Genomic DNA, 11,457 nt, shown 5'->3' on the forward strand with positions numbered 1-11,457 from the left:
TCCTTTTCTACCTGCCCCATTTCTGTGTTTGGCCTGTCCCTCTTACCTCTCCCCTCTTTTCTATGTGGCCCTTGCCAGAAGCGGGTGCTGTGTTAATATTTGATCATTTCACTTACTGTCTAAAATCTCCTATCCCAACAAACCTTTGACTAGATTAGCAAAACTAACTTAAATCTCCAAGTGCTACCACTCTTCCTGCCTATTTCCTGACAGGGATAGTCCCTAAAAGTGAGAGTGCTGGTACCCAAGGGATGCATTACAAGGCTCACTGTACCACGAGGCAGTCAAGAGGGAGATATCCACCTGCAGCCATCCCTTGCTTCTGCCATTTTAACAGTTTCCCCAAACAATATTTTTATGGACTGAAAGCACAGGCCAGGATTCTAGAAACCAGAATGCAAAGCATTCCTATTTACTTGCAAATAAAACAGTGGCAAGGAAGGTATTCATACTTACATTGAAAGCGCCCAGAAGAAACAATGTGGGTTGTAACCCGACCGAAAATATCAATCGTAGAATTGTGGAGGCAATTAAAGCCCGGATGCCATGGGGCTTGGGGAGGGCAATGACAATGGCCAGAGAGATGAGCATGGCTGTCCACAGGAGTCCCGACCAGTGGGGCTCCAGGGTTCCTGCGGGGACAAAACAGGGTTCTCTCACAAATCTGCGTGTTCACTGAGTACAGGGGACAGACCTAAAGCATGCACCATTACAGTTTCTTCAATAACTTTTTTGCCTTACCAGTCCCAACACTCACCTCAAATTCTCTGCCCCATACATAAACAGTCCCATCAGTATTTTCTGACCTCCAAGCCTTCACACACACTCCTTCTGCTGGGAAGTTCTTCCCTTCTCGTTCATCTCAGGTCTTAGCTTTGGCATTACTTCTTCTAGGAAGCCTCCCCCATCCCTTTCCTCCCCAGAAAAACATGTCAGGAGTTCCCTCCTCCCCCTATTCCCTGCTCCCAGTCATCCCTACAGGACGCTCTTTCCTAATGGTCAGCTTACTTGTCTCTCTCTTACCAGACTGCACATCTCCCAAGGGAAGTACCTGGTGCCTGGCAAGGACTCACGAAAAGCTTGTTCGAGAAATAAAACTCATGCATGTGTCACACTTCACTCAGAGAAGGCGACCTGGAAGCCTCAACTTAATATCTATTAAAAGTATGCAAAGGAAAACTGCAGGTCCCCTGCCTGAATCAGATTTCTCCAAGGGAAAGAGAAAGGCAACTTCCGTGTCATGAGCATCATCCTACAATTAGATTATCCCTGCAGTCAAAGAGCTTATACCAATTTTTGTCATCTCTTGCTACTGCAAGTTCTATTTAGAGTGTCCCACGAGACGGCTTGGTTATATAACATGAGCCAACACAGCTAAAAATATAGTTCTGTAAAACACTCATTAAAAAAAAAACACCCCTATTTCAAATGCTGTCACATTTTGAGTCTCCTTCAGATGTAAACAAGCAGCACTACATGATTAAGGCCACTTATATAAAGGAGCTTCACTTCTTCAGAGATGCTGGGATTGTCCACCATCGGGGAGGAGACACCTTTGCAGGGCACAGTTCTTCCACCAGCTGCTGGCTGCCCTAGTTCACTGAGTCCACGCCTGCCGAGATTCAGCCTCACTTTAACAACTGCTCCCCCCAGCCCAGCCACTTACCTCTTCCCTTTTGAAATCCTTCAAAAGGAAAATCTGATTAGGAATGGGGACAAAGAGGCAGAGGCTTCTCGGAAATTCAGGAAGTGCACATTGAGGCACATGTGCCTCTTTCTGAGCATTTAACCATTGTGAGACGTCGTGTCAAGCCCTTAACACTGATGATCATTTACTGAGTCCTCTTAACCACCCTAGGAGGTTGGTACTATTGTAAAGGAAACTGAGTCTCAGGTTACATTTCTTGCCCAAAGTGATGCAGCAAGTGGCTGCTGACCATCTGCCTCTGAAGTTGATGGTCCTTATCAATATTTTTAAAAAATCTATGCATTTTAAGTGTAAAACTTGGTGCCCCTTGGCAGTTTATGTAGTCATGTAACTACTGCGTGTAACTGTCACCACAGCAAGACAGAGACGTTTTTATCCCTCTAAAAAGTCTCCTTGTACCTCCTTGCAGGTGATGCCTTGCCCCATCCTTACCCCCAGCTACCACTGATCTGATGTCAGTCCCTATAGTTTTAAACTTTCTAGGATTTCATAAAAATGGAAAAATAATCCTATCAGTAGGAAGTCTTTTGTGCTTCACCTCTTTCACCTAGCAAGTTTTTAAGATACATCCAAGTTACCATGCATGTATTGATACTTTGTACTTTTTATTGCTGAATATATTATGGTATAGATATGTTACAATTTATCTGTCAGCTAACAATCAATGAGTTTCCAGTTTGGAGTGAATGCAAATAATATGACTAGAAACATTCAGGTACAAATCTTGGAGGGGACGTATGCTTTCATTTCTCTTGGACAAACACAGAGAAGTAGAATGTTGGATCCTAAGTATATGTTTACCTTTAAATGACAATACCATACTGTTTTCCAAGTTGAATGTACCACACTGCCTTCCCACCAGCAGTATATGACGGTTCCATCTGCTCCACAGCATCATCAACACTTGGTAGTACCCATATTTTTAATTTAGTCATTCTGGTAGGTGTACAGTGGTATGGTGTTACGGTTTTAATTTACATTTCCCTGATAACTAGTGATGCTGAACATCATTTCATGTGCTTACTGGCCATTCACATATCTTCTGTGGAAAGTGTCTGATCAAATGTTTTGCCCACTGTTTTAACTGAACAGTCTTTTTATTATTGAGTTGTAAGAGTTCTTTACATATTCTGGATAAAAGCATTTTATCAGATATATACTTTGGTGACTATCTTCTCCTAGTCTGTGGCTTACCTATCATTTTCTGAAGTGCTTAATGCCATTTTAAATGGACTCTTAAAATTATCTCAGTATCATCAATGTGACCTACTGGTCCCAAATCCTGAAGAGGGCAATGTAAAAATGCTGTCTCCTCACTATAAAAGGAGTGTTAAAAAACACAGTGCTACATTCCAAAAAACCAACTCTAGAAAGACATCTTTGAGACAGTTGGAGAAATCTGAATTTGGACAGCCTATTACAAGATTTGCTGTTAGTTTTGTTAGACATGATAATGGCATGGTGATTATACATATTTTAAAATATCCTTATAAGTTAGAGATATACACTGAAATATTTATGGACCAAAAATCCAAGATGTCTAGACTTCTTTTAAATGTTTCAAAAAATATAATACAGGGATGTATGAAACAAGATAGGCAAAATTGTTAAAGCTGGCTGATAGGTACATGGTAGCTCATTATATTGCTCTTTCTACTTGTGTGTATATTTGACAATTTCAATAATAAAAACATTTAAAAAGTAGTACTACATTTGCTTTAGCCGTCATGGCATGCTCACAAATTCAGTATGCAATCTGAAGCTGCCTCAGTTTTCAAAAGCTGCATGCTTTTGAAAGACTGTAACTTGTCAGTTCTAAAACAAATGGGTGGGGCAGAATGATACTTTTGAAAAGGAGCTTTTAAGGCCACTGGTTCTTGGCAGTCACAAACCTTATAAGCCACAGAACCACATCGGCATGCATTATAGGGCTATTATATACATTCAAGAGGGACATTTTGAATTCCTGTTTTCAGGATGCAATGAATCCTAACAAATATTAACTCAAAGAAATACTTTCAGGTCAACAAACCAGATCTTGTTTATAGGGAGGGTTAATACAATCCTCCTCCTGCGGATGGTAAGCTGTCAGTATAGAAAAGGAAAAATAAATCCCTCTGAGAGTAAGTTGATGCATTTAAGGCAATATCTGGTCACTGGATAATGGAAAAGGCTTCCTTGGGTCAGATCAACCTCAGGTCAAATCTCCTATGAGCTCTAATTTATGCTTTCAGTTTAGTCCATCAGAATGAAGTTCTAAAGCCCAAGATTCCAACCCAGGCATCCTTGCCTCCTGCAGACCAGCCAGAGTTGATGCTCATTCAGAATGTACCATTTTAGAGTTGGAAGGACCCTCAACAGCCATGACATCTCAAGCTTGGATGGGCAAGAAACACATGCTCTGGAGATCCTGACTAGTTTGGCAACTGTTTTTCCTTGTGTTCTACAGGACTTTCTGAAGCCATATCAAAGTTTTTCAACCATGGGCTTCATGTAAGCATCTCTTCACACAGAGGATGTCAAGGACTTGCTGAAGTGGCTTGGCAAATGGGCAGCAGGAGCCAGAAAGAGATGTTAAATCTCTTGACTTCCTAAGTCTAAGAATGCCACTGCAGGAGGCTTGTCACTGAAGAGTGTCGGGGGTAAGCTGTCAACTCCCTGTCCCCAGAACTGGCCTGAATGCTGCCACATATGACTGGTGAAGAAATGGATGCAGTGAATAATAAAATCTGTTTGAAATATTTTTAAAGCAATGGAGAGTAAATGGAAACACAGACAAGGTAAGGATTCAATGATCTGCTGTGAGGAGCATGACAACTTCTCTGAAGTGAAAGGAGACCTGGGCCTTCTCTGCCACAGCCAGCTGAGCTCCTCACTGGCCCTCCACCAGGCACACCTCTGCTGACTGGCAGCTGGGCTAAGGTGGATGTCCCCAAAGAGAAAACCTTGCAGCCCTGGGTTCCGGTCAAATCTTTTAAGACAGAGACATGGGCATTCATGCTGTCTAATATGACATTAAAAAAAAATCCCCCCTGGATTTGTGTTTACATTGTACTTTTGGGGGGAAAAATTCAAATGATGTCTTCCATGTAACTTAAGACCAAACAGAAAAGCTAACTCCTCAAAAGGGTAACTTAGGCATGTAAGCATTATATAACATGTCATTGCTTTCAAACTGATCCTTAAACTGACTCGTTACCCATACTTGTCTACTTGAGTTGATGTCTGCATGATTAAGCTAAAGAGTGGAGCCTAAAACTTACTCCTGTGTAGTTTTGTGTCTTGTATTTGGGGTCTTTATCCCATTACCTTTCACACAAAGTGGTTCCTGGCAGGTTGTTACATGCGTATGTGAGGTGATCTGCCAAAACGCTCTGATGAAACATATAGCTGGGAAGTGGACCTCCCAGGTGGCTGTCATGGATGTCAGAAAGGGGCTGTGAATGAATCATGGAAGAGGAGCTCTGAACGCCTGCCACTGGAACCTCGCAAATGTGGATGTCTCTAGGATACCATTAATGCGCTCAGGGGCCCCAAACGGCAAAATGCCTCCCTCTGCGTCTGCCTTTTCTCAGCAAAATGTGTGGCCCGGAAGGAGGTGGGCTGGGGAAACCAGAAACACCATAATCATCATGTTTTGTTACGTGAGTAACGGCAGGTAGCTCTTAATAGACTAAACACTGTATAGTCTGCAGTCATTCAAGTCCTGCCTCCGCTCTGAACCCTGGCGCAAAAAATATTCCAGAGATTTCTTACAGATTCTTTAGTCTGAAACCAGTTCCAGAAGTATGGTGTGGGAATACATATACTGAACTGAGCATCAGGACATCTCTGTTTTAGGGTTAGCTCTGCCATTAGTTAGCTGTGTGACTTTGGCCTGATCCCTTAACTGCTCTGAGACACAGTTTCCCCATATATAAAACAAGGGGCTGATTAAGAGAATTCCTCACAGGTTCAGTAGTATCTAGCTGCTTCTCTTTCTTTCCCAGTGGAAAAAAAAATGGATGTAAAAGGTAAATTATTGTAAGTTAGATTTAAAACTAAATCTGTGGTAACAACTACAATCTCCTCTCGTCTGAACCTGGATAACTGGGACCCGATATTGCACCAATACTTCCAGGAACCACAACCAAGACGCAAGTCATAGCCTTCCTGCTGCTTCTAATAGGTTTTTTGAAATTAAAGATATGAGTACCTCCTCGGATGCCCTTAAATGGGTAGAAAAATGCCACAAGCAGGTTCATCAGGACAGCCAGGTTAAACGAAATGCTGCTCCAGAAAGACATGTTGCGGGCACACCAGTACAACACGGGCTGGGCTGTGGAGACAAAGGCAAAGGCATGTGAGGTTGGAGACCCCGAGCCGGAATGCCAGGGACCCACCCACCCTGCCCCACAAGTCCACTTTTGTTCCCGGTTTTTACCACAACAGTAGAAATGATCGTTTGTTTTGGACTTGGTACTTAATGACATCAGATTGGTTTATTTCTGTGTGGAGTACTTACTGGAACAGAAGATGTACTGGGGGTGGAGTAAGAAGAGAGGAAAAAGAGAAAAGTTGGAGCATCTACAAACCCTGCGTGCCCCAGTCAGCACCATCAGTTACAGAATCTGGGGGTTATCCAGAGTTCACACATTGAGTCCTTGGTTCCCCCCAGAGCTCCAGGACCAGAGGAGATGCCGAGAGAGACCCAAAAATTCAATTAGCTTTTCAGAAGTGCAGGGCACTGCAGAGAGCGGGGGAGTCAGCCCAGCTGGGCCCCACACTAGGGCTGGTATCATTTCCACATTCCTCTCTGGCTCAACATGCTCAACTAATGTACCAGTGCCTAAAAGCAAGGCAATGACTCCTTTCCTGACACTGAGTCATCTGCCATTTCCCTGAAGTTGGATGGTCATTCTTGAGGACAGGGAAGCGAGGGGTACGAGTTGCTGACCTGGTGGTAAGCAGCAGAGTTCCCATCTCCAGGGCTATAGCAGAGAAAGGACGTGGCAGCAAAGCCATCACAAAGGGGTAAGAGACAGAGACACTTTCTTTGGACATTGCTGCCACCTTAATCCACCGTTGCCCACAGGTTATCCCACGCTGGCTGGGCATTCTCAGTCTTAGAACAAGAAACCTGTGGCCACACTTGGGTACAGTGGAGCCTCCTTTTTCCCTGAACTCTTTTTCAATGGTCCTTTACATTAGGGTGAGGCTCCAAAAGAGACATGCTAGGCATAATTTCAGCATCCATGTCAGAAGCAAAGTTTCTAAAAGACAGTTACATTCCACATCATCCCCCTCCAGAGAAAAGCATGGAGTAGATGAGAATGGATCTCTATCGTATATTTCTTTTTCCCAATGAAGTCATCATGCAACTTTGGGACAGCAGCCAATGACAAATCCAATGGCCCTATAATAATGCTTTAAGCAGCAGCCAAGCCTTTGGGAGATTCCAACCAAAATAAAATTATGGTACAATTAAATAGAGCCCTGGGTAATTTATTAATTGCCTATATCATGTTTGCACTTGGTAACAGTCAATGTTTCCAAACTGTAGAGTTTTAGAGCCATGAGCAATTGCCTAGTTTAAAATCCCTCATTGTATAAATGAGGAAAACTGAGGCTCTAGCACAGGGTAAAAGCAGTGGAGATCTTGTTACCCATGGGGTCAGTGATAGGGATAAAAATAACTGACCCATGTGACAATTCAATGGGGTAGCCAGCCAGAAGCCAGTCAACCACTAGGTAGCAATGTACTTTTTTTGTACCCTGCTGAAGCAAATTTAAGCTGAGACATTTATCTGCTCTAGAAACAACAGCTATTGTGCTTCTCCTGGGACTGAAGCCCATTTCTGATCTGGATATGTAAACTCCAGAAAAGGACAGAAGAGATGAATGGCAAAGAGCTGATAATTGCTAAAGTTGAGTGATGGATATGTGGGAACCTGTAATATCCTCTCCACACTAGTATGTGTATAAAAAGCTCATAAAACAAAGTTGGAGGGGGGAAAGGATCTGGCAAAGCTCAGTGATGGCCTGTGTAAGCCAGCATTTGCTTCAGAGGGAGTGCTCGGTATCAAATGTGAGTGTGTCCACTGCAGGATACGCTAATACGATTATAATAAATGGTGTTCAACTACGGCATATAGTTCATAAAATAAGTATCATTTTTATAAGGCTAACATTCTACTTAAGTTGTAGTGTTGTTTACAATCTGAGCAAGCATTCAGTCCTCTGAATCAACTAGGTAATTATCCAGGTGCAAGAAGATACTTAGAGACCTACCATGACGTGCAGTATCTTTTATTTCCTGCAGTACATGAAACTACGTTCCCACCTACCTTTCCAGACTCTTCTCCCACTCTCCTTCCCCATATACTCTGCCTTTGTATCCCAATCCAGTGGTCATTCCCGAACACACCTCATATTCTCCAGCCTCTGCATACTCCCTTTGTGTCAATTAAAAAATATGTTCATCAATCATTTGATCCTCCTCCCTTCAAGTGGTACACCTTAACTTCCTTTCCACTTGAGTATGGGCTGGACTGAGCAACTTGCTACTAATAAATAAGAGTAGAGTGAATCTACTGATTCACGCCTTCCGGTACTAGGTGATGTTAATAAAAGTACTGTGGCTTCCTCCTCCTCTTCTTCCTCTGGCTCTCTTTCCCCCACCTTCTCTCTCCCATCAATAATTTGCTCTGAGGAAATCATCTGCCATGTCATGAGGATGCTGAAGCAGACCTGTGGAGAGGTCCATGTGGAGGGGAACCGAGGCCTCCTGCCAACAGCCATTTACAAGCACCAAGGAGTGCTCCAGGTCCACTTAAGCCTTCAGATGATGGCAGCTGTGGTTGACATCCTGGCTACAACCTAATGAAAGACCTGAGCCAGAACCATCCACAGGAGCCACTCCCAAGTTTCTGACCCCAAGAAACTGTGAGAAAATAAACATTTATTGTTTTAAGTCACAACATGCTAGGGCAGTCAGTTATACAGCAATAAAAAACAACTAACCTACCTTCTGTGGCAGGCAAAATAATGTACCCCACGAAACATGTTGACATGTGAATCGTTAGAACCTGTGAATGTGCTACATTAACCTGGCAAAAGGGGCTTTGCAGGTATACTTAGGTTAAGGATGTGAGATGGGGAGGTTGCTTTGGATTATGTGGATGGGTCCAATGTGGTTACAAGCGTCTGTGTAAGTGACAGAGTGAGAGGGAACAGGAGGATCAGAGCCACAGCGGTGCAGCATGAGAAACGCTCTACTGGACAATGCTGCTTTGAAGGTAGAGGGAGGGGCAGGGGGCCACGGTCAGCCTCTAGCAGCTGGAAAAGGATAGAGCCTTCAGAGGGAACACAGCCCTATCAACACCTTGGTATTAGCCAACAAGAACCTTTTCAGACTTCTGATCTCCAGAAATGTAAGATTATCAATGTGTATTGTTGTAAGCTTCAAGCTTTGTTGTAATTCATTGTAGCGGCAATGGGAAACAAATCCATCTCCCCTTCTCCCAGTCTTTCAGGCTGCATCTATCCAAGTCCTATGGATCTTTCTAGATGCTACTCAGATCCTACCTTTTCTCTGAAGCCTTCCTTTCTTGTACTTCCATGATGTGTCAATGCCTGATTACAGCTCGGGTCACCAACAGCTTGGTATTGCAGCCACTTAAAAATATGCTGTTGTTGCCTGCCCACTTCAAAGAGTAAGTGCCCACAGGAGGAGTCAGAGCTTGCACACTCTTGAATTCCTCACTGTACCTTATAGCAGGGGTCCCCAACCCTGGGGCCGCAGACCACTGCTGGCCCATAGCCTGTTAGGAACCGGGCTGTACAGCAGAAGGTGAGCAGTAAGCAAGCATTACCACGTGGGCTCTGCCTCTGTCACATGAGTAAGAGCCTTAGATTCTCATAGGAGTGCAAACCCTACTGTGAACGGAGGATGTAAGGGATCTCGTAGGTTGCACACTCCTTATGAAAATCTAACTAATGCTTGACGATCTGAGGTGGAACAGTTTCATCCCCAAACCATCCCTCATTCCCCATGCCCCCCAATCTGTGGAAAAATTGTCTTCCAAAAACCAGTCTCTGCTGCCATAAAGGTTGGGTACCGCTGCCTTACTGCATGTTTTCTACCTACCAGGGGCTAAAAGTTAGTTGAGTGAATATACCTGCTACCTTATAGCAAAAAGATATAGCGCTGTGATCCGGGATTGGCAGGGCAATGTAAATAATGCAGCTCAGGCCATCTCTTGGTAACATTCTTTCCTGGTTTTCTATTTGTTTGCTTTAGACAAACGGGGCTTTGCTGGAAAGCTTGGACTCCATATATACTGATGAGTGGGATAACAACACAGGAAAACCCCACGCAAGAAAGTTGGTCAGCATATTCAACTCTGCCTCGATTTCCTCTTTCTCTCTCTAATTTTCCTAGCCAAGAGTTTTCACTTCACTGGGTATAGGATCTTCAGGAAAGGATTTCGGAGAGGGATGGTGAGAGAGAGGATGTCAATGCAATGAAGAGTATGTGTGTGTTCTTGTGTCAATAAAGCAGGGAAGAGAGTTTATGAAGTACGGAGCAATTGTGTATTTTAATCTTGCAGAAGAAAATACTAAGGCCCATCAGTCTCAAACAGACCTTGCTATGTGTCTGAGTCCTAGCTTCAGATATACTGAAGAACAGATGATTCTCTGCGATACATTCAGGAAAAGGTAAAACAGCTAAATGAATGAGCCTGAAAAAACTGATTCTGCAGACTTATTAGAAGAGATATAAGCTACTTAGAGGGGAAAATGCATTTCACTTCTATTGTATTTCTAATGAGTACATTTCTCCCTCCCTAAGTGTGCAAATCATGGTTAATTCAGTTATTATTTTCATTTTCTCTCTTACCAGCAGACAGTTTTGAAGCCAATTAAAATCTTTCAGCTGACACCACTGTTGTGCTTAAGCTTCACTGAAATGATAACTGTTTTTTAAAAAAACAGAATGACTGAAATAAGGATGGTATTAGCTAAAATGTAATATAAGTCTCAGAACAATGACCATTCTACAACCAACCAATTAGGTCATCTTAATCCCTCACTTCATAGGTGAGAGTCTGGGAGCAGTTAAGCCCTTTGTCCCAGGGCCACAGAGCCTATGGGAGGCAGAAAGGGACTAGAGCTCAGATTCCCCGCTCTTTGGGGCTGAGGGTCCTTCTACTATTCCAGGCTGGAGACAATATCTGAGAAAGAGGGATTAGGAGGTGTCTCATCTCACCACAAAAGGTGAAAACCTTTTTGTCATCTCCAAAATAAGCCTTTTGTAGAAACTGTAAATTATATACATTATATATAAACATTTCATAAAACAATATGGAGAGAATGAATGTACCAGTGTATATGTCTGACCAGTTTCACAGGCACATACGCTGATAAGGGTTAAATTACAGCTTATTAACTACTATGGAGGTTTGGATACAAGAACTCAGGATTGGCTGGGTGCAATGGCTTATGCCTGTAATCCCAGCACTTTGGGAGGCTGAGGTGGGTGGATCACAAGGTCAGGAGCTCAAGACCAGCCTGGCCAACATGGTGAAACCCCATCTCTACTAAAAATATAAATATTAGCCAGGCATGGTGGCATGCATCTGTAATTCCAGCTACTCAGGAGTTTGAGGCAGGAGAATCGCTTGAACCTGGGAGGTGAAGGTTGCAGCGAGTCAAGATCACACCACTGCACTCCAGCCTGGGTGACAGAGCAAGATACCATCTCAAAA

General features: G+C 43.3%; 1 protein-coding gene across 13 annotated transcripts in view; it reads right to left on the reverse strand.

Annotated features, from left to right (window-relative positions):
* Positions 1-11,457, reverse strand: part of ITPR1 (inositol 1,4,5-trisphosphate receptor type 1) — a 354,903-nt gene that overhangs the window by 46,740 nt on the left and 296,706 nt on the right. For all 13 annotated transcript variants that reach the window (XM_017512642.2, XM_037732852.1, XM_017512640.2 and 10 more), the window contains 2 exons: positions 5,904-6,026; positions 457-632 (listed from right to left, as the gene is read on the reverse strand). In XM_017512642.2, coding sequence (XP_017368131.1) covers positions 457-632; positions 5,904-6,026 — 299 coding nt within the window. The remainder of the gene's footprint in view (positions 1-456; positions 633-5,903; positions 6,027-11,457) is intronic.

Source organism: Cebus imitator, unplaced genomic scaffold (assembly GCF_001604975.1).
Source record: "Cebus imitator isolate Cc_AM_T3 unplaced genomic scaffold, Cebus_imitator-1.0 Scaffold474, whole genome shotgun sequence".
Lineage (NCBI taxonomy): Eukaryota > Metazoa > Chordata > Mammalia > Primates > Cebidae > Cebus > Cebus imitator.